This window comes from Plectropomus leopardus, chromosome 16 (genome assembly GCF_026936395.1).
Source record: "Plectropomus leopardus strain MGB_pleo_1.0 chromosome 16, ASM2693639v1, whole genome shotgun sequence".
Taxonomy (NCBI): Eukaryota; Metazoa; Chordata; class Actinopteri; order Perciformes; family Serranidae; genus Plectropomus; species Plectropomus leopardus.
The window spans coordinates 9,910,942-9,935,598 of NC_142191.1; the positions used below are offsets into that span (position 1 = coordinate 9,910,942).

Below are 24,657 nucleotides of genomic sequence, written 5' to 3' on the forward strand. Positions count from 1 at the left end.
TTTATGGGGTTTCTGGCTATTTCTTAAATGTTTTTTCGCGACTGTATTCCATAACATGCCTCTACATGCTATACGGTTTTTAGCTTTTTTTTCCCCGCCATATTATCGTATGCCATTTTTGGACGTTTTTTCAGGATGATATAATATGAAGGTTTTGACCTTTTTTCTCTGTACTAAGACATGTCTCAACATGCTTTTTTTGTGATTTTCAGATATTTTTTGGGCATATCATTTTTTGATATTTTTCAACATACTGTTCTATGTTGTTTGAGTTCGATTTTTGGACATGTTTTTGGCCAGTTTTTCAACATACATCGTATTTACTTTTCAATTTTTTTTTCATATTTTACTATGACATAATTTATGTAATGTAATATAAATATAATATGAATAATCACTGAATATTAGCAGTCAGTCCACATTGAACATTAAGTTTTATTTTGTCTTAAAAAGATGTTTTTAAAAAACTTGACATTAAACAGAAAAGGAAGGTCATCAGGACTTGAAATTGATCAAATGTAGTTCACAGGCCTGATTTTGTAACACATTTGGAGATTTCTAGCTTTAAAGTAGGGGTTCTTTTGCAACACAGGTTCTTCCTTTCTTATTTATCACTTATATCAAGGTATCATATTAGGTAATTAAAATACCAAATTCAATAGCAGTTAAATGCAGCCCATTAGCTCCCTGGGGCTCAATAATGTCATGAATTACAGAATTCATACATACATATACATGCTGCTAAATCTGTTGCACAAATTTAAGCTCAACACATGAAACACAAAATTTAAAGTAAGTAACAAATATTGTACAGTAAGTAAAAAAGCATTGGATCTATACACAAGTAGTTTGTTTTATACTACATGTGACCATCAACGTATAAACCAGTTGTTTATACAATTTCATTAAAAAAAAAAAAAAAAAAATCTATTTGGTGGCAGCAAAAATTGTTAATGCTAGTGATATTTAACTCAATAGTCTTTTCATTTTGTGGAGATACTGCTTTTTCAGAGGGTAGAAAGAAACATAACTCTGAGGCATTTATGTTTAAAATGACTGTAGAAGCATTTCATGGGCAAAATGAAAACTCTAGTATTATCTTGATATAGTGATGAAATTGTAAAGTACTGTGTTTGTAGTGGCAATAACTATTTCAGTGAGCACCAAATTGTACTGTATGAGTTTGCTATGAGTTTGCTGCAAGTTACTTTCTCTTCAGTGACACGTGATGTAAAAATCATGAGAAAATGGGTGTCTGTCTCCTTTGCATCCTGTCAGTATGAGAGCTGTGTGGTTATACATAGCTCTGATGCCTTATCGCTTCATTGTTGTGTTGTTATTTGTGGTAAAATGCTCATGCTGCAAATTACTTGTTTCTGATGCTGTTTTCCATGTTCTAGTATGTCAAAAAAGTCAAAAGATTGCAATAATTTGAGAAGAATTTGATAGATTGGTTACAGTTTGTGTAAAGGGGTTATTCCTGGGTCAACATCATCCGTTTTCAACAACTAACTAACAAAACTATTATTTTAAAACTCCAGCAGCATTGTGCCTCAACCTAATGTACGCTTTAAGATTAAATGATATTGAGGTAAAGCACCATACAAGTTTGTAAAGCTCCCTGTTTCTGATCTGCACAAATTCTTGCTGTTGAAAGTCGGATTCACTGAAGCTTTGTGCAGACAGCAGATAGGACAGGTGACATTGCAATATAGAGTATATAGCAGCTGCCATCTTGGTGGAGCCTAACTATTTATTATCTAAAACCATTTAGGTACTATGGAAATAATAAAAAATTCTTCGGCTTTAGCCAATAGTCCAGTTTGTCAGTAAATAAAATAAAAAGGATCCAAAGGTGTCCATTATGTATTGCAGATGGTTCAGAATGTTTGAGAGAATGAGCAGTGATACAGTTTTAGTGAAAGCCGCTCGGCTCCTCTGCAGCAAATCACAACCGATTCTGTTTAAGCCTGTCAATGTGATAACATAGTTTAAGTGCTGGTCCCAGCTTTAGTCCCAGATACTTCATCATCATCTCACTTTTCAGTAGGAGCAGAGCATCTCCATCTATCTCCTGAAAAAAATCACACAACCATTTGGTGATTTATATTTAGGACTGCAAGAACTTAATATTATGAGACACCTGTAAATCTTTTTATCTCCAAATAGATACTCACATGCCTCCTGAATGCCTCAGCGTGGGGTCCCAAGGCTTGGGGGTCAGCATCTTTGATGAACCAAATGACCTCCTCAACACCCCAACGGGACGGATCCTTACCAGCAGGACGCTTAGACTCTCCAGAGTCTTGCATCGGACTGTAGGCTACTGTAGGTAGCACAGGGGAAGAAATGAAGGTGAGATGCTCAAAGGCTCAGCATAATGGAGATCAAACTAAGAAAATTAACAAAGAAAACACATTGAGAGTGTTATATTATTTAAAAAGACATTAGTTACACATAGTCAAAGTCATAGTAAAGTATTTCATAAAATTATCGTTAAAAAAACGTATATATAGCTTCTATATTATGTTAAAAGTATTGTAAAAAAGTTGTAACATTTTGATTTAAAAAAAACATAATATCACTTTATTATGTCATCTAAAATACCATAAACACATCATAGTATACTATGTCACCAAAAATATGACACAACTCAATACTATGGTATGTCATCGAAAAAATATGATTTTAAAAAGTCATAGTATAGCGTGTAGTCCAAATTCTGAAAAAAAGTCATAGTATAGTATGTCATCCAAAAAATATGACAAAAAAATTCTATTATAGTAGGTTGTCCAAACATGATGAAAAAGCTATACTATAACATGTCTTCTAAAATATGATAAAACCGTCATACTATATTACAACATAGTATAGTAGTAAACATAAAAAAGTCACACCATAGTGTGTTGTCCAAAGTGCCATAAAAAGTCATAGTATAGTATGTCACCAAAAAATATGATTTAAAAAAAGTGACAGTATAGTATGTCATAAAACATTTTAAAAAATCACCTCATAGTATGTCGTAATATCATCATAAAAAAAATCATAGTACATTATGTTGTTAAATATTCATGAAAAGTTTTGTTTGTTATTGTTATCTATTTGTAGGCATGTCTTAATCTGAGATGTACTTAAGTATGTGGAGAACACTGTGCTGTAAAGATATAAAATCAATAAAATGTTTTAAATAATTGCCATGAAAAGATGTAATAGTAAACTATGTCTTTCAATTGTAAAAATGTCCTGGTTTATAATTTAGGAAAAAAATGATAGTATAGTATGTTGTTAAACTGTCATAGAATGTCATAGTATTGTATGCCATAAAAATATCAAAAAATGTCATGTCAAATTTTAGCATGTCTTTAAAATAACAAAATAATGTCATAGTAAATTATCATAAAATATCATGAAAATGTCGTGGTTAAGTTGTGGTTGAATTATAAATTAAAATAGTCTTAGTAGATTACGTGTCTCAATTATCATAAAAAGAATTCATTCTTTAGTATGCCATTAAATTATCATAAAAAATGTCTAGGTATAATATGTCAGACAAATTACCAAAAACAATGGTATTGCATTTTGTAAAAATGTCATAGTGTCAATTGTCATGAAAATAGAAAAAAATGTTATTAAACAGTATGTTGAAAAACTAATATAAAAAAAATGTCGTAGCTTAGCATGCCACAAAAAAGTACCATAAAAATGTCAGATAATAATTAATAGCATGCCAATTTTAAAAACTCGCAATAATAATATGAATAAAAATATTTTAAAAATGTCATGGTATAGTACGGTGTGGATTTCAGAAATAATTTCATAGTTTAATATGTCATTAAGGGCAGATCATGTTTTTTTTTCTATAAAGCAGTTGAGCTGTAAATGGAAAATAATTATTCTAATAAAGCAATATTGTAAAACACAGACTCACCATTCCTGTTTGCTTCCTGGAAGTTTCCCGGGCTGGATGCTTGTCTGCACAAGCCCACTGATGTAGAGCAACTGCTGCCACGGTAACCATAGGACTGCTTTGGTGGGTATTGTGATGTCATGACATTGAAGGCGGAGTCACTGGGGTCTACAGCGTAGCGCTTGGAGTCCACCGGTGGGTCACATAAGAAGTCATCAGGCATCGATGTCTCTGCTGGAAGAAAAATGACAGAAGGTGGCATCATTAAAGAGAGCTTACACCCCAAAATCAAAATCATCATCACTCATCTCTGAGTCTAAGTGGACATTTGTTCCAAATTTAAATATAGTGTTCTTGTGCTATTGCATTCACAAGAATGAGACACATGCAACCTCACAGTTACTTGGACCTTTGACCACCAAAATCTAAACAGTTTATCCTTGTGAACATTTGTTCCAAATTAAAAGAAATTTTCTGCAGATATTGCGTTCATGAGAATGGGACATCTAGTTCCCATTCTCGTTAGAGAGAAGACAGACATCTATCATATCCTATCCCATCTCTACGGCCAATATCTCCAACACCCAGCAACTCACAACAAAACAATCTAGACTGAGTAAGATTTTGGGTCGAAGTGAAGTCAAGTCAGCAAGCTGAAGTTTTCATTTGTGCTGTGAAATATATCAGCGCCAATGATTTTACTTTGCTTTCAGACCAGTATAACATCAGCAGACTTGTGTGCTGCATTAAAAAGCAGCAATATTTTTTATGTTCCCCAAGTACTGCATTAAAAGAATACTCAGGTAAGCTGTGTTAGAGCCCCTTCAGCCACGGATGTGAGACGGCTGAAAGGTAGTCAGTAATTCCTCTGAATCTGCTCCCTTTGTGCAAACCGTTTTCCATCTCGTCAATAATGGAGATGCCTGCTGGTTATGCCAGAGCTGAGCGGATATGGATTCACCTGATGACAGCTTTATAAGATGGAAATACTCCACTAAGATGGTTCTGAATTGCCTGTACTTTGTGCTCACACAAAAGGTCAAATGTATTTTATTGTATTCTGAAAAGAATAATGATGTGATAAGATCTGAGATCTGAGTTTGGAGGCTTGTATACTGACACACACAGTGCCTTGCAAAAAAAATAAAACAGTTAAAATACACACAATTTTCTCCTTGTCTCCTGAATTTTCATATAGTGAATACTGAATTTCCTCTATCAAGAACTTGATTATCGGCCTGACTCATCTTTCAACCAAGTTTTTGACAACTGTCACCAAATTTACTACACATAAAATAATGTTAGTTTCAAATCAACAAGTGTCTGGAGCTGTGGCTCAGTGGACTAAGCTGAAGGATATGAGTCAAGGGGTTGTGGGTGTGAGTCTTAATGGAAACATTTTCTTTTATTTATGCCCTAAAAATTAATTTAGCAATAGATTCATACAGTTTAGACACTGATTGTGATATTGCGTCTATCAGTCGACTTTCGACAGACGTCGCTGCCGATAATGAATTTTGCCCCTAAAATAACTTTGTTGATTATTGGCTCAACTCATCTATCAGTCAAGCTTTTGTACAAAAGACCACATAGGTTTCACCTTAAAAAAAGGTGTGTAGAAGCTTAGCCTAGTGGGCTGACCATTTACTTAGAATGCAAGAGATCAGCAGTTCGAGTCCCCCTAGAAATATCTTATTTGATTTGGCGGTAGATTCATACAGTTTACACACTTGTTGTGATATAACCGAACAAATCAGGCACGTATGGTTGAGTGATATGTCGTTTTTCACAATAAATGAGGCAGAGCTGCCAACTCTCACGCAATGAGAGCGAGACACACACGTCTACCCCCTTTCACACGCTCTCACACCACACCACCTATTTCTCACTCCATCAAATCCAAAACAAGAAAAAAACTTGTAGGAACTCGTGAAAAGGGGCCGGTCAAGTCACCAGTAATATCTTTTGGACTTCCTTCAGAATTTTTCAGAATGAGAGTTCTTCGGGCAGATCTGCCTATCAAATCTGCCTGACTAGTAGGGTTGGGATCTGAAACTCGGGTCCAAATAAGAACCGAATAGCCTACTTAACGCCGGGTATCGGTTCTTAAATGTGACATAAAAATGAATTAATGCAAACAAAGGTTATATATATCTGCAAGGCTGTGGCTCTTTTGACTACCTTCCTGGACTTTTTCTCATCTGTCAGCAGGACCTGTGACTTCACACACCAACACCACAGTGAGCTGGAGAGCCAGCGTGCATGACTAGCATGTCACAGCCATATAGTCTATGGTCACAGCCATACAGCAAACCCTCCCGAATTCACGGGAGATTCCTGTTTCATGCAGCCCTCTCTCGTTGTCCTCCCAGCGTCACATTTCTCCTGTATTACCCCCTATTTAGAGCCCTGGGCCATGCACTTGGTCTCCATGGGGAACAGGCTACACGAAAGAGGGAAATCTGACCGCTCCAAAAATTTCACTTTTTGTCCTGTATTTTACTGAACATCCGACATGCAGCAGCTGCTTAGAGAGTTAATACTAAAAAACGTGCCTGAAGACAGACCAGGTGTGTGCGCATTTGGATACTAGAGTGTGACTCAGGCCACACATAGCCTGTCCAACCAAAGTAACTGAGCCCAAGAAATTAATTTTACTATGTTCAACCACTGACAAAAAACAGAAACATATGCCTTACACATTTTGCTGATCACACAGCTGATCGATAGATCGCAGCAGACTGACAGCCCAGCGCAGTAACAGAGACAGAGACAGACAGCAGTTTAACAGCAGTGTAACATAAAGTAGGCCTACAGTTACTGCGCTTCGGTTAAGGCATAATTCACTTTTAGTTCAATAAGTGCAGTTTGACATTCACTCTAATGTTTTTCATTGCACATCTGTGCATGAATCATACGTTTTTATTTGTTGTTGTAACGCTAGAAAGAATAAAGACTTTTTTTTTTAATCAAAACTTCTTTTACACAAAATAAGCCAGGCTATGCCATGGTTCGTGTAAGGAAAAAATAATGCTGCATGACACATTCACGTGCACAGCACCACCACCACCACCAAAACCTCTTCCAAATTTCACTCCAAACTTTTCTGGTGAAGTGGTCCTGAAACATGCAAAAGCAGTTCGGCAGATGCATCTGTCAAAATCAACGAGTATCGGCTGGACTCATCTATCAGTTGACTTTTGACAGATGTCGCTGCCAATACTAAATTTTACCCTGAAAATAACTTCAACTATTGTCTCAGTCACACTTTTGTAGACAAGACCACTTCTATTCCACTTTAACTAGGTGGGTAGAGGTTTAGCTCAGTGGACTAATCTTTTAGTTAGAATGCAAGAGATCGGTGGTTCGAGTCCACCCAGAAATTTTTTTTTCATCTTTTTTTTCATCTACGTCATAAATTGATTTGGCGGTAGATTCATAAAGTTTACACACTTGTTGTGATTTTGCCAAACTAATCAGGCACGTATAGTTGAGTGATATGTCGTTTTTGACAGTAAATGAGGTGAAGTGGTCCTGAAACAGGTAAAAACAGTATCGGCAGATGCGTCTGTCGAAATCAACAAGTATCAGCCAGACTCATCTATCAGTCGACTTTTGACAGACGTCGCTGCCAATACTAAATTTTGCCCTTAAAATAACTTTAACTATTGGCTCAACTCATCAATCAGTCAAGCTTTTGTGCAAAAGACTACTTCTATTCTGTCTTAAATATATAGGTAGATGTTTAGCTCAGTGGACTAATTTTTTAGTTAAAATGCAAGAGATTGGCGGTTCGAGTCCACCCGAAAAAATTTCTTTTTTTTTCATCTACGCCATAAATTGATTTGGCGGTAGATTCATACAGTTTAGACACTTGTGATATTGCTGAACATATTAGGCAGGTATAGTTGAATGCATGATTGTATCAACTTCTCATCTTAAAGGTGTATGAGGTTTAGTTCAGTGGACTAATTATTTGGCTGGGAAGTGAGAGATCGCCGGTTCGGGTCTCACGAGATTACATTTGTTTTTATCGTGCCATAAAATTTAATTTGGTGGTAGATTCATACAGCTTCGACACTGATTGTAATATTCTTGACTCTAATAAAGTTATTAAGAGTAAATACAAAATAAAAGTTAATCCACAGGATGAAGGGAGCCTTCTTAAAAAGGCATGCTTCACTTTTTTCTCAGTTTAGTGGCAAGTATTATTTCTGTAATATTCATTATCACAAAAAATGTTTTTATATTGATAGTATTAAAGTTTACGTATCCATTTTAAAGTATATGGAGGTCCCCACTGTAAAAAAGCACATTTGCAGTAATTTTGTGAAAGAAGACCGCAAAAGTAATTTTCTCTTTATTTTTTTACAAATAACCACAACTTTGATAGGGTAGCCTGACAGTCCCCTGTTAGCAATGCTGGAGTGTGCTAGTGAGTGTGCGCGTGTGTGTGCGTGCACCACTCTGCTGCTTCTGTATGCCTACAGTCTGACATCAAACACTTTTTCACAATTTGCAAGAACAAAGAGCAAAGCGCTGGTCCTTGACACATGAGATTCCCATTCCCACCTCAAATACACTACAGGCTCTCTTTAAATATTTGCTTATTCAGAACAGGACAGACCGAGAGGGAAAAAAGTGTGACAGAAAAGATGGCTTTGTGAAACCTATTTTCTTTTGTGAAAGAATAAAAAAAATCTCCAGAGCTTAAGCAGGAGAGGAAAGCTAGAGAGAAAACTGAAAGAGAATAACATATGTCTGGCTCGTTTGAAGGTGTGTTTTTTTCTTTTGAAAGTATGTAAACATGCACAATAAACCCATCGACACTTGTGCGGTTTTTGATTCAACATGCAGACATGCACAAGAGTGAAATGTCTAGCGGAAAACGTCCAATATCTTGACGCAGACAACAAAAAGTCTTCTGTGTATTTTAGAGAACAAAGAAAAAAGACACCATGCTGACATGAGTGTATTTAAGTCACAGTCAGAACAGACGGCTAAAAAAGACAAGATACAAAAATAAAAGAGGAAGCCATGGTGTGTGTGTCACACTACCAAGTCAAGCTGTGAGTGTGTAATAAGTGAAGAAATATTAGGAGCATGCCACTCATACTGAATATTTCCAGGAGTCGAGGCTTAAAGAAATCAATAGACCTTTTCCAGGATTTTTCAAGGACCCTTTTTTTTTTTTTCTTCCTCCACTTGGCCAGCAATTTTTGAACATAGACTATTTGAATATAACTTCACTTAGCTGGCATATATGAAGAGAGAGAGCCAGAACAATGAAAAAAGGGATGTGATGTAAACATAACGTCACACACAAAACATTACATCTTCAGGTGCAGAAAATTAATTTGCAATAATGCTACATAACATAGTGAAAGGTGCGTGTGTGTGTGTGTGTGTGTGTGTGTGTGTGTGTGTGTGTGTGTGTGTGTGTGTGTGTGTGTGTGTGTGGTGTTACGTGTTAGGACCTGTGGTGTGGCAGAGTGGGGGACAATAGCAGCATCCTGTGGGATGGAGCCCAGCTCAGGTTCTGGTGTGCTGCTGGGAGGTGAGTTGGCGAGTGGGGACATCACCATCCTGGGCTTCAGCTACACACATACACACACAAACAAACACACACACATGAATCAGCAAAGTTTGCATATTTAATTCTTATTATACATGAGAAAAAAATGGTGGATTGATAAAAATTCTAACCATTTGAAACCTCGAAAAACTGGCTTTATTTATTTATTTTCAGAAGGCAATGAGCAACTTAGGAAGAAATGACCTAGAAATTAGCAAGAAATTAAGAAAAAGTATCATAAAATTACCTTAAAGTTAGGTAAAACAAACAATACAGGAAAGTTAAAAAAAAAAAGAAGGAATTTATTTGGGCACAAAAACTGCTTAAAAATATAATAATTATGTAAAATATACATTTTGAATCATCCCAATTCTCAGATTTCAGATGGTTAATAGTGTCATTTTTTAAAAATTGGTTTATTTAAAAAAAATTATTGTCAGAATAAACATATGAATTCCTGAGTAAAGGCCAAAAACATGTTTTGTGTCACAGAGACCTTTGACTACCAAGTTCAGTTCAAGTTCAGGTGGACATTTGTACCACATTTGAAGAAACCCCCTGAGGTTGTTCTTGAGATATCAGGTTCAAGAGAATGAGACGGATGTATGGATGGACAGACAACCCGAAAACATGCCCTGGACCATGGCTGTTGCCAGTGCTGAGGTACAAAACTACTTTTAGTAGTGCCAAAAACTATACCAGTTCCAGTAACAATGCAATTACTGATGACAAAAACTAACAGCAACACTAAAATATTTATAAGTGGCCAGTGTTTTAGCAATAATTAAAGGTACCTTGTGGAGTTTTTGACCACTAAAGGTACTACAGAACAATGTTTTGATGAGTGGGTGTCTGATTTGGCTCTATAAGCACAAACATAAAAATGTGCATGTTTGTAACATTTACATTTCTATCACTGTTACTGTTTACTATTCGACAGTTGCTGGTGGCATCATCAAAACAAACCTACAGTAGTAAAGCAGCTGCGCAGAAGAAGAGAACTGCTTGCACGTGAATGTTAACATATGTGTTCATAAACTGTGTGTGGAAACATTTTATGAGGAAGAAGTGCTTTCATCACATAAACATTGTGCCTCATGCAAGAAACTATGTAAGAACAAATTATCACTTATTTTTGCTGGTATCCACATTTTGTTCTTATTTTGTAAGTGACCACTGATTTTTAGGATTCAGCAGTGTTTTCCTATTTTTGCTCCCCATAGGTAAGAGAATTTTTTTTTCTTTTACAAGTGGTCAAGAGCACTATTACCAAGATAAGAGAAAAACATCTCATCTTCACAGTTCACAATTGTCGCCCAGTGCAAAGAAAAAATCATTTAATCATATTTAGGTGGTGTTTTAGAGTGATTATCATGACTGGGTTATTTCATTTTAGGGCTAAAGAAATACTACTACACTTGGTGCGATGATTCCAATTTCTGTTTTAAGGGCACCTAAAAAAGCGTCTTTGAAAACTTGGTCCTGTTTTTAATATTTTTAATCTGCTTCCTCTTGGCACTTTCACTTAAATGTTGTATGTACTGTACTGATAAATCTGTCTGTCTGTAACTAACTGTCGTTATATTGTATGTTGTCCAAAACAAGTCTCTCTTGAGAATGAGACCCTGTGTCTCAATGAGATTATCTGAAAAATAAAGGTTACAAACAAAGAAAAAACCTGTAATTTTAGTTACTGTGCATCCTCCTGCTGACGTGCAGGAATGTAACTAAGTACATTTTCTTTTAATAGAAGATATGAGAGAGATTTAAGAGAATTTTGCAGCCTGAGGGGCATTGTTTAATGAAAAATCAAAATGTGAAGAGAAAACTCTACAGTGTAGCTTTAAAATACTGACACAAAGAATTAGAATTAAAATCAAATGTCTGATTGACCTTAAATCCAGGTTTTCTGCCTCTCTTTTTCGGGACCTTGATAGGGGACAGAGGTTCAACGTAGTGACTCTGGAACTCAAGCTTTTGGACAGGAGGCCGTCCCCTCTTTCGGCCCGGCACCTTAGCCTGAGGCCCCGCAATGAACTGGGGGCCGAGAGCAGGCGTCTGCATCTCTGAGCCGGCAGACAGGGAACTCATCAGACCTGAGAGGAGACAAGGGAGATTATTAAAATGCAATCTCAAAGTAACAGGAAGTGGCAGCTTTAAACTGTACGCTCCACTGCCTCAGCTTGGAGCGGAAACTTCGATGTGAGACTACACACACACACACACACAAACAGAAACTATAGGAAACAGTCGAAACAAAGCCACATAAAGCTTTGTACTCCATCACACCCCTCCCCCTCTCCAACTGCAAAGATTGCAATAAATATCATTACTGCACAGACACAAAGCCACACACGAACGTGCACGCACACGCACACACATAGACACACACACACAGGGTCATGACTTTCATAATGCATCCCTCACTCCATCATTTCATTCATGCAACACAGTCAATAACCTGAAATGACCTTTGAATGTGAAAGTCACTCTGTGCTGATTGCACATATCAAAAACCTATTTTCTTTTATTCCTGATTGCTAAATAATCTTTAGGAAAATTTTCAAAGAGACTAAGATATAGAATAAAATCATCTTCCTGTGATGACAAAAGTGCCACTGCAAACAAAAAAAAAAAAAAAGAAGAGGAAAAACAGAAACAGATGCACACAGAACATGTGAATATGCACGAATCCTCTCCCACCAAATCCCATTCAAAAAGCTTCAAATTTAGCACAAACTGATCGTTATTGCCTACCATGCACGCAGCCGTCTGGTAATCAGTGTCTGTGTGTGATGCTTCGCTCCAGCAGCAGGTTTTCTGAATAATCCCCCTGACGGATCTCCGACAGCTCTGCCTCTACTGTTCTCTGCTGCTGCACACTGTCAAGACGCCGGCAACTCTGCGTGCGTCTCTCTCTTCCTCAATCTCCAACCACCTTCCTCCGAAACAACACCCCCCTCCTCTTCTAGCCTAACCCCCTTCCTCTATGTCCCCTTTCGGTCGTCATAGCAACACGCCTCTAACATCCCGCGGCAGCCGGCAGACGTGCTGAGCTCAAAACGATGTCTGTGTGTGAGGAGGGGGAGAGACTGTAATGTAATTACAGTTGCCGCAGCTCAGGTTTTTTTTTTCTTTTCTGTCTTCAAAAAAAGCTTACAGCGGGCGACGAGGGATTCACTCTGTGCGGTGTTTTGTGCTGCAAGCGTTTCGGGTTACAAACTGTAATCTGCCCTCAAATTATTTCTGGAGAAATTTCTGCACAAGGGGGAAAAAAAATTCTACCAAAATGTGAAATCTTTTAACTTTTTTTATTCCTCACTAAGAAATAAAGCAATGGAAAAAAAGAAATACTTGTCATTTTTTTATTACCTTGTAGCTATAATAAGAAAAATCAACTTTTTTTAAAAAATAATTTTTTAAATGTTCATGGGAGTGGTAAAACAGACAGAAAAAAAAAAACAAAATTACAAATCAATTACTGTTATAATATTTATATTTCAGTAACATGTCACTTTGTGAGCCTGGAATTAATAGTTTTAGCAGTAGTACGAGTGCTAGTATTATTTCCATGTATTTATTCTAGATATTTAACATTAAAGTACTGACCGGACCGTGTGTCACAGCTAAGCTAAAATATATTTCTGAAAATATCTATAACAGGCAACGCAGGAACAGAATCTTGGTTTATATTTGATCGCTCTTCTTTAAAAAAAAAATATATATATATTATTTTAAATTATGTCTATTAATGTCAGACAAGAGGCTACCAATGAAAGCTAACTCTGCTAACTCAGGTGCATTTACATATGTTTAAATTACAGATTAATGTACATTATCCCAGCTTTAATAAATAAATTACAAATCAGCGCTGCTTAGTTTTACTGTTTGATCAAAGTGTTTTCGGCCTCCATTCTCACTATGCAGAAAGCAGCATGGCGCCAACTTCTCCTTCACAAACTCTCTAAGGGTGTTAAAATATGTTTCTAAAAACATTTTAGAAGGGAAATAGGCAGTGCAGTAACGTTATCTTGGTTTATATCAGATCAGCACTGCCTAATGTTACAATTTGGTCGGATTTCGGTCCAAGTTGAGAAAGAGAGATGGACGGGTCTCTTAATCTAGCTCTATACTCTTTGTGTCCACAGTGGCGGCGACATGGTTGCCGAGCAATACAAAAATGCTGAAGTACAGCCTGTAGTTCGAGCAAAAACCCAAGTGCAGGGATATCCAGGCACTGGGTAGACACAATTTAACTACCCACATTGTTTTGATATAAAGCTGGTTGAAAATCGAAGAATCCCTTTAACTGCAACACATTTTTCGTTAAGGTATTGTGACTCAAAACGCTTGAGCAGGACGTTGACTCTTAAATGCTGAAACTTTTCCTTTACAATCTGGCTTCCAGGTGAATTTCTGTGTAAACTTCAAAAGGATCCAGCAGAAACCCTTCAGGATTCCTCCACTGCTTTTGTTTGTGATGAAAGATCATCACTGTCAGAGCTCACAGCCTTCCTTTTATTTATACACTTCCTCCGCCTTTGTGTCAGCTCATGTACGTTTGTTTTTATCTATAATGAAAAAATCTACACATGGAAAGAAAAAAGCCAAAGGCGAGGTTGAGCGCGTTTTACCCACTGAGGTGCAGGTATTAAAAGCAAAAGCATGTTCCAGAGGGCTTATTCGCTCTTACGGGCTACAAGCGTATAAAGCACAACTCAGGTGTTTTTTACCCCCCTTCGCCGCCACATATCGATTAGTTACGCTCAGGTTGCTATGCCGATTCCTGTTCGCGGTCAAAGAAGCCACGCTGGTGGGTTTAAACACTCAATCAAAATCAGGTTAACCTTTCGCAGAGGAGGATCAAACGCTGGCGCGCCCTCGCTCGCACGCAGAGCCGCTGCCAGCATGTAAAGAGATTTGTCAAGAGTCGGCTGTAAAGCGGTCGCTCACAAGCTGTTTTAGCAGTGAATGTGACAGCCCGGACAAATTGTAGTATTTCATTACTTGAAGCGTGATAATAAAAATAAACAGCAGGGTCAAACAATAAGGCTGGCAATGGTGGGAGGCCTGTGTGTGTGTGTGTGTGTGTGTGTGTGTGTGTGTGTGTGTGTGTGTGTGTGTGTGTGAACCATAAATCATAAAAGTAATTACACAGAGAGATTAATCCTGATGTCCCTCCTCAATCAGTCCTGTCCCATTACAGCGCATCACATTACAGACAGAGACAGACTGAGAGAGAGCAGATAATCATCTTTTACTTATAAAAAATTGGATACAAGGAGAGGGGGGGCATTAACACTGGCTGACAGTCTTTTTCTTTTGCAGGCGAGGGGGAAGATGTGCGCCGCTGCACCCTCACACAATACATCTGGGAGTGCAGCCTCATTTGTTTATGGCTAATTAAGCAGTTAGGAGATCAGTGAACCCCTACGCCCAATTTCATCTTCCGACTATGGGATATTGTCTCGGTTTTTGGGAGCTGAATGTTTGAGGAGGGCGTTTGGAAGCTGTTGGAGCTTGCCGTTATGGCCACAGTAATGCAGCAATGATCAGCGATGATTAGCATAACTTAATCAGCAGCTTCAGGGGACGGAGATTTGTATCTGTTTTCACTTATGCAGAAGGGAAACTGCAATGAAGTGAATTATGCTAATGCCTCGGTAAACTACACACCTACACACACACACACACACACACACACACACACACACACACACACACACACACACACACATAAACAAACAGTCACGCAACAAAATGCATGCATAAAATAACTGCATTTTAACTATAAACTATACACCCTCGCCTAGAATAGATTAGTGTGTGTATGTGTGTGTGTGTGTGTGTGTGTGTGTGTGTATGTGTGTTCTCTAATCAATGTAACAAACCCCCCTGAATTTATTTACAGCTCAGGCAGGGCGTCGCCATGGTAACAGACAGTGAAATCGGATCCTGCGCCAGAGTCATGTGATAAGGTGGGAATAAATAAAACGCATAAACAACAATGTGTGTATTAAATAAAGCACCCTCCCTCCCTCCTTCACTCTCTCTCTCTCACACACACATACACACACACACACACACACACACACACACACACACAGACACACACACACAGCCACTCCTTATCTCCACTGAGCTCCTTCATAACACAACACACTCCAAAGAAAGGGGAGGTGGAGAGTATTGCTCTTTTCATCAACTGTGGGTCAGAGCAGGGGAATTTAATATATTGCATGCAGGACGATTTACACGCAGACTTCTAAATAAACCATGCACGTTTGAAAACAACTCCTTGAGTTGCTCTATTTCCCCTTTACTGTGTTAAAAAAGCAGTGGATAGTAAAGCTACAAAATTACAATTTTAAAGTATTTTATGTCAGTTAAAGAAGTGTTTCTCTGATATAAAGAGGGTCCTCACATAAAGCTAGGTGACCTATGTAGAAGAAAGACACAGATACCTTTGATGTGACATGACCAAGGTTAAAAAAAAGAAAAAAAGGACTGTGGCATTCACTTTTTCTTAAGAAGTAGAAAACCTACAACTACCAGAACGCACTGCACCGTGCTGGGCCAGTAAACGTTCCCACAGGTGGGTGGCGTAATGCGAACACATCTGTTTCACACAATAGCAGCCTTTTGGTACCAAGAGATCTCACATAACTGTTAAATAGTAAGCTACAACATGTTTCTAAAATTTAGGGAAAGAAACATGCGGCTCAGTAACGAAAACTTGGTTTATATTTGATCAGTGCTGGTTAGTTTTACCATTTGATCTCTGGGGTTTTTTTAGCCTCTGTTTTCACTGTGCAGGAAGCAGTACGGCACCCACATCCTCTTCCTCAAATCTCTCACTTTACAGCTGAACATGGCAATAAAGTATGTTTCTAAAAATTTTTCAGTAAAGAATCAGGCAGTGCAGTAACATAATCATGATTTATATTGGATCTACATTGCCTGGTTTTACCATTTCATCAGATTTTGGTTTTAATTTACAAATCACTCTGGGCTTGTTTGCACTACAATGTACTATTTGAAAATGCGTGTTTTTGCTACTGGTGGGCCCCATTGTTGTCAAGTGTTTGACATCATTATGGAAAGGATCTCTAAAGAAATAGACCTTTTTTCTGGGTATTCAGAAAAGAACAAAAAGGTGTCTCTCTGCAGGGATCCTTTCCATAATACTGTCAGACTCTTAAAATAATAATCTGAGCCTGTCAGTGGCAAAAACAACACTGCTGCAGCAGTGTTGCTCAACACTGAACCGATTTCAAAAGTTGGTGTCCCCATTAGTTACTTAGACACAAAAACATTGAAAAATAGGTTGTAAAATACCTAACTTAAACTTTAAGTGAAGGATATAAATACTTTTTCCACCACAGATGTTACATAAAATCCAAAATAAATGTATATTACATCAGATGCCCCTTCAAATGACCCCTTCAAAATAAAGCGCTAAGTACTTTTAAGGAATCAACTCTTACTTTGAGTGCAGGAGTTGGGGGCCCGGCTCCTCAGTCTCCGCCCAACTGGCTCTGGCTCCGCCTCCAAGTCCACGAGCTGCCAGCAACCCCTCCCCCTGTTATCACGTCGATCCAAACGCAGACGAAGGCGCACGCCTTTGCTGAGGACACCAGGTAGCCAGGCAATTGGACGAGGAGGAGGAGGGGCCAGTTCCAAGTAGGAGTCAGGGTTGAATTCCCGCCCGCCTCGCAGTCTCATGCCCTCACAGCCCGCCAGGGAGAGGCGAGATACATCACACTGGAAAAAAACAGAGAAAACTGTGAAAAATACATCAAACATTGGACAGGCCCATCGACCTGCTGTCTTATGTGAATATACTCACAGTTCATATTTTAATCAGCCTGAATTCTTCTGATGAAGTGCTCCATTATTCCATTTCTCAACATTAATCGTATTCTCGACAAATTAATTTCAGACCTTTCAATTCTCAGACAAAAACGACTGTGGAGCAGCGAACAGCGGTCAGACTGAAGGAAAGACGCAGACGGAAACGAGCAGACAGGGAGAGTGGAAAGAGCATCGAAAGAGAAAAAAGAAACTGGGGGGTGTAATTAAACCAGTGTGTCCAGAGGTCAAAGAAATAAGCTGGTGGCTGATGGGAGAATATGGCTTTGCTAATGATAAAAGTATCCGTGACAATGTGTCTATTGTGCCGTAAAGTGAATGCAATTTGGCCTCCAGGGTGCTGGATTTACTGATTAACGTTAACTAGGAGCTTTTAGTCTCCTCTGTGTGGAAGGGAACAAAGGTGGGTGAAGAGGGGAACGAGGGAAGATGTGAAACTTCATGACAATGTTCCCATTATCACAAATTTACCCATTCTTCCAGCAGATCTAATGTTCTGCTTCGTGCTTGTTAGACTGGCAGTAGTTACTGTTAGAGAGGATACACAGGGCTTTATTTACCACTGTCAGGCTTAGGGCAAACAATGTGTGTAATTCCAAATTGATTAGACGTTAGATTTTGGGTTGCACCATTAGACAACATGACCTCCAAAGCGTTCTGTCTCTTCACAAAAATTTTATTAATGAAGTATATACAGCACATTTGATATGGCTTAAACAAAGATTTATTCAGAGTCTGTGGATTATCAGCAAATACAATTTGACAGGGATTAAAGACGGGCCACAGCCACAGACCACCTGAGGCTTAAAAAAACATTCAAAAAGCTCAAAAAGCACAAGCACTCTAAGAGACTCATGCTGTACACAGAGAGGACAGAATAACAAGGTACAGGAAAAAAGGTGAGTTAAAGAAAAATGGTGGGGAAAAGTAAAAGAGCAAAATGTTTGAATAGTATATCATATTAACAAAAAATCATCCACTGCAAGGTTAGTGGTTTGCAAAAAGTGTAAATGAATAAAAATCAAAGAAGTGTGAGAAGAAAAAAATGTGCAGTGAAAAACTGCGTCATTTAAAGAGCAGATAACATTTTTTTTTGGGCTGAACTGTCAGCTTCCATCAGGATGGAGATGAAAAAAAATCTGCCCTCAACCCCAATACTTTAATATTTACAAAAAAAATCAGAAACATCAAAGAGTCATCTTGAAAAACATGAAAGAAGATGGTTCGTACACACACACACACACACACACACACACACACACACACACACACACACACACACACACACACACACACACACACACACACACACACACACACAGTAGCCGCTATCTGTAGTACCGTGAAACAACCGGAATGAAAAAGTTAGATTTGATGAAACACAGTGCAACCCAGCAACAACCCCCCCCCCTCAAACACTCACACACACACACACACACCCACACACACACACACACACACACACACACACACAGGGGAATGCTGCTGTTTCTGTCTAAAGGCTGGGAGTCCCATGAGAGCAGAAAACTACTTTATCTTGCCACTCTACCAAAACACTTGTGGCTTGGAGCCCTGCCAGGAGTGAAGCTGCTGAAGAGATTTCTTTAACAAAATCAAACACAAACGGACACACACACACACACGCACACACACACACAAATGCACACACCACACAAACACACAGCTGCTGTTCATTCTCTAAAGCTCTAAGAGACACAAGCAGTGATGGAGAAAATGCCTGAGTGGATTGAGAGAAACACAGTCTTATAGCTTTACTGGAACGACCTACATAATAAAACTTATGTCAATATTTCTCAGGTAAGACAGTGTAAAACAGGTTAGATTAAAGAATTTTTAAGATTTTTTTTTATGTTACACAGAATTAAACTGAAGACCAATCTTGCAAATACCAAACGTGTACGTAATTCTTCTCCTACTCCCTCAGCTGACTTGAACGACTGGTGTTTTTTCACTGTGTTCAGACACTATGGCGCCTCTGCTTTCTGTTTAGGTGCACACCTGAATGTAGGTCAGATATCTGTTGCTGCTGACCCTGGTGCCGGTATCGGAAATGGGGGCTGAAGCATGGTGGAGACGAGGGTAGAAACAAATTGGGAAAAATCTGGCGTTTGTTAGCAAGTTTTTTTAAGTGATTTTGTTTCTCATCATACTGCATAAAATACACCTAGCCTTGTACACATTGTCTTTTACCATTTTCAGTCATGACAAGGTGTTACAAATTCAACTGAGATTTTACAATGCAACATCAAAAAAAAAAAAAGAGTCTCAAAATCCTACTTCCCATGCTAAAGCTTTTTGAAAATAAATTATTGTAAAAGATTGATTTAAGATACTCTAATACCAACTAAGGCCTTATTTTTAATTTTGATTTTTGATGAATTCATTGCATTTAAAGGTCCGCAGAAACCCTGAGTAATCATTACAGGTTTTGGGTCACATAAAATCAAACTGCAGTCACATGTGCTGTAGACAAAACATCACCTCCTGTCTGCCAGAAAGGATGCCATGCTCCTTTTATAATTTATTTTAGGGTCAAAAGTAAAATTTGGGGCAGAAAACCTGGCAGAAAATCATCCAGCATCCTGCTTTCAGTCTTGTTTATGAGTGTCATAAACTGTTTTCTTATTGTAAACACGGGCCTTCAATTGCGAAAATGCCGTGCTTGTGTGATAGGCGTGAAAGCCTCCTCACTTAGTTTCATACAGTCACTTCGAAATGGCCAATAATGAGCCACCCTGTAACTATTTCCCTCTGCAATTCAATGCTGATCAGCTTTTCTTTATTAAAAGGCTTTCTCAAACAGTCCTTACAAAGGACAGCGAGACTCAAAACAATCTGTGGAATGTCCCTGTGGTTGTGCCGTAACCGCAACAATGAAGGTGACTTCTCTGCAATTCTTGTCTTTTCAAGAGTACAGTACTTGAGCAGAAAAGAAAGCAATTAAGACAACAGATTTAGCTGGGCTCCACAGTGGGATTTGCTGGTGAAATACCTTGAATAGTTCACGCACAATTGCAGGCATCTCAACACAATCACAAGAATAAAGGTTAGTATTGTATGTTTGTGCAAAACACTGATAAATCACAATTGTATGTCATTATGTAGTAGATACATTGTGTTTCAGCAACTCTGCAGTTAACGTGGATAGGCTCAAAATGACCACAGAGAGATGCAAAGGAACCGCAAAGAGACAAAAAATACCATAAATACTTTCAAAACAACCACAAAGAGACACAAAATTACTACAGTAAGAGAAAAAATTACTCCAGGGAGACCCCAATGACTATAAAGATGCACAAACAACCACAAGGAAAATAACTCCAAAAGCGGGCAAAACCACCACAAAGTGAATGAAAATGAAAAATGAAAATAACCAAAAGAGACACAAAAAGACCCCTAAGAGTATTAAAGGAATTACAAAGACAAAGAAAATAACCTAAATAAGGGGGCATAACAACCATAAAGAGATAAAAAATGACCACAAAGAGAAAAAAAAAGATGCATAACATTTACAAAGTGAAGCAAAACACCACAAAGTCTCTATGTCTTGCTCCTGTGTGGGAGAGGTGGTGGTTATCAATGCATGCAGCCAACTGTATTCAACTTTTTTTGTTGTCATAAAAAATATATTGAACAAAAACTGAAATGCAATACTTTCACATCAATTCTTTACAGGTTTAGGGTCTAAGGTGTAAGAGGTCTTTTTTTTTGCATAAAAAACTGCACATTTGAGAGTAGCCCTTTATTGTTAAAAGGCCCACCTGTGTAGCACTCATGCTGTTTAATCACCACCTTAATATGCCACACCTGTTGTGTGGATGGATTACTTTGGAGAAGGATGAGTGCTCACTTACACAGATTTTAAGAAAATATCCAACCAAAATTAGAGAGAAATATATCTGTGTACATGAAAAAAGTCTAATTAATTAAAAACTGTGAAAAATAAAAATAAAAAATAGATAAACAAATAAAATAAAGACAAAAGAAACAATAAATAAAAAAGAAAACAACATGGAAAATTTTAAATAAAACATTAAAAAATAAAATAAATAATAAATAAAATAATGATATAATCATGAATATAGTTTTCTTGAAGTTTTCCATTTTTTAAGTACATTTTCCAGTAATTGTCTTGTAGCCTTTTTCTTAATTTTTGCAAGTTGTGGGAATTTTCTTTCCAAGTTGCTCATTGCTTTTTTTCCCTCCACCTTTTCAGAAGATATCAACCCAACATAATCACAGGCTAATTTAAGAAAATGATTGATTAAAAAAAAAAACAAAAACTGAAATTTGCAACAGACCGCCGTATATGACACGCATGTGTGGGATATGCAGAGAATGGCTCTTAGAATTATTTCTTGATTTTGGTGTCAGTGTTTTTCATAAAATTAAACTAAATTACCTTTGTTCCCGTTCACATGTATGTGGCGCCATGGCCCCTAGTCACATAAGTAAATTAACATTTGAAAGATTCACTGAACTACTGCTATTTTTTTCATACCACACATGGCATGTCACTATTTCAGCACCAGGCGCTGTCCACTACAGTGCAGCCCGCTGTGTCTGTCTCTGTCATTCACTCTCACTCTCAACATGGATAAAAGTATATTCAGCATTCTTCAGATGGGGTAGATTCTCTATTTGGACATTACAGTTTATTTGTGAGACTGTCAGTGCGGTATTGTTAAAAACAAAACAAAAAATCAGATTAGCAAAATAATCTGGTGGGCCAGATATTATTGCTGGAGGGCCAATGTTGGCCCGTGGGCCGGACGTTGCCGACCACTGGTTTAAATGCTGGTGAACGGCGTCTAAGCTCAACACAAGAAAACTGATGTCGATCCAGGTTTACAAGGGTTAAAGTAGCATCGTGTCATTCGCAGGGAGCATATGGCATCTCTTTAATTATCTCTGTAGACTTCTATAGGGACTGAACTGAGTTTACAGCGACCTTGTTACAGGTTATACACTATAAAATGAATGGTCTGCGACTAATAATTTAGCACTGGCATAATCTATGCACAATCATGTTACAAAATGTTAGAATAATATGCCTTTAAGTTGGTTTATTGAGACAGAGAGTCATGTCTTTACCTGACTCGATGGGCTCCATTCAGCGGCAGCGATCCATTCCTCCGTAGCCGGCTGCCGGCGTGCAGACGCTGCTGAGCCGGAGCATGGAGCACCAGAGGCGGCAGGAACAGCGGGGAACTCTCGGCTCGGGTCAGTCCGGGTTCCACCCCTGCAGCTGCGGCAGGGAAACGCGCGAGCACCGCGGGCTGGCTAGTCCAGAGTCTGGAAGCAAATCCGCAGTTTTGACCTTCCCGACGCTGTCCGGAGGTTTTGGCAGGAGTTGTAACGTCCTCAAGGGCGCAAGTTGAGGGGAACCGTGCGGCTGAATCGTTAACGGGGCTGCTGGTGAGGATGATTCTCCTATTAGGCTTTAAAGCTGCAGCTCATTTACCTGCAGAGGGAGAAGCAGCACAGTAAATAAAAAGGAGCACTCAAAGCGGAGAGGTTCAGCCCCCTTTTTTGATATCACAAAAACACTCCTTCATATGGAGTGGTTACTTGAGCTGAACCCAAATTTCTAACAATTTCTTCATTCCTTTTGGTATTTGTTGTGTAATAATTAGACCCATACATCTACAAAAGAACACAACCGCAAGGAGACACAAATTTACCTCAAAGAGAGGCAAAATGAACTCAATGACACACAAAATGACCTTAAAGAAATCCAAAATTGCCTTAGGGAGACCACAAAAGAACACACACAACTACAAGTAGACGCCAAATGACATCAATAGGACACAGTTAACTAAAAGACACAAAATTTTGTTTAAACAATGCTGTGGTTAACATGTGGTTAGGTTTAAGCACAAAAAGCGCTTGGTTGTGGTTAGGAAAAAAACGACAACCAAAAAACTACCGTTTTGTTGTTGTTGGTCAGTGGTCTGCAGCTTGGCGGGTGTCTCAAAATGAATCGTCAGTGGGCTCACTGACCTTCACCTCCAAAATGTCAATAAATTATCTGAAACTGGGAATAGGAAGAGGCTCTAAAATGACCCCAAAAAGATGCAAAAGAGCTGCAGAGATACAGAACACCTACAAAAAACTTACAAAGCAACCACAAACAGACACAAAAGGACAAAAATAAAGACAAAAATACATTAAAAAGATACAAAATTACCTCAATAAGACACAAAATTACTGCAGCAGGAGAAAAATAACTCCAGGGAGACTCAAACAACAACACAGGCATATACACAACCACAAAGAGACACAAAATTACCTATGGGAGACCCATATGACTATAAAAATACACAAACAACCACAAGGAGACACAAAATAACCTCGAATGGACGCAGAATGAATTCAGAGAAACACAAAATTACTGCAGTAAGACACAGAATTACTTCCGGGAGACCCAAATGACAAAACGAAACAATCACAAGGAGACACAAAATAACAAAACCACCACAGAGTGACACGACAACCAAAAAGAGACACAAAAAGACCCCAAAGAGATATAAGAGATATGCTAACTGCCAAAAATTACATACAAATTTAACCTATCTTTGAAACGTATGTATGTATCCAGGAAGAATATTAGCCACATCATGATGTTATCTTTCGAGACTCACCTAATATTTGTAAAAACATACTGACAGGGAATCCCCACACCTGTTCACATGAAGAGGAAACTGGTCTGCGTGGATATTGGGTCCCTTCTTACTCCATCACAGGAATATTCATCACCTGAGCACAATAAAGCAGAATAATTAATATCCTGAAACAGGGACACAAGATTGGGTTATAGTGCAGGACTCACCTTCATCGATAATGTTGATTTAAAGGAACACTTCCACCTCCCAAATGATCTTTTTTTATCAGTCACTGACCTCATGCTATGCTGAACATTGTTTTTCTTACATGCTTCCACCGTGAACAAAGAATTCAAAAACTGAGAAAATTCTTGATGAACTCAAGTCATAGAGGTCCACGTTTAACAACAGCAAAACTATATCAAAACATCCATTTGCAAACTCCAGTACAATACGTAAAGAATAATCCAAGTCTCATTTCTTTCTTTCTTTCTTTTTCAGTGTAGCCTGGCTTTTGGGCACAGAGCAGAGAAGTTTCAGTTTTTCTGTTTGGGAATTACGCAGCATAGGACTGGATACATGAGATTTTGAATATTCTGCACAAGTTGTGCAAGTTTGTAAAGTGGAGGTTTCGTTTTAAACGCTGATCCCTTTTATTTCTATTCATCAAGAATTTC

The 24,657-nt window shown here is 38.3% G+C and overlaps 1 protein-coding gene across 1 annotated transcript; it reads right to left on the minus strand.

The window, feature by feature from the left end:
- Window positions 1–537: 537 nt before the first annotated feature.
- Window positions 538–22,845, minus strand: scml4 (Scm polycomb group protein like 4). Its single transcript, XM_088089363.1, has 7 exons — window positions 22,470–22,845; window positions 16,970–17,246; window positions 11,376–11,578; window positions 9,375–9,504; window positions 3,929–4,141; window positions 2,178–2,326; window positions 538–2,074 (listed from the first exon to the last, which is right to left on the minus strand). Exons 2-7 carry the CDS (start codon window positions 17,205–17,207, stop codon window positions 1,949–1,951), a joined length of 1,059 nt encoding a protein of 352 aa, XP_087945489.1. The 5' UTR covers window positions 17,208–17,246; window positions 22,470–22,845; the 3' UTR covers window positions 538–1,948.
- Between the last annotated feature and the right edge of the window lie 1,812 nt (window positions 22,846–24,657).

Coding starts and splice junctions, on each gene's coding strand:
- scml4 (XM_088089363.1), bottom strand. CDS start 17,207: ATGAGACTGCGAGGCGGGCGGGAATTCAACCCTGACTCCTACTTGGAA. Junction 11,579..16,969: donor CCCCAACTCCTGCACTCAAA/GTAAGAGTTGAT, acceptor GTCTCCTCTCAG/GTCTGATGAGTTCCCTGTCT. Junction 9,505..11,375: donor GCAGAAAACCTGGATTTAAG/GTCAATCAGACA, acceptor GTATGTGTGTAG/CTGAAGCCCAGGATGGTGAT.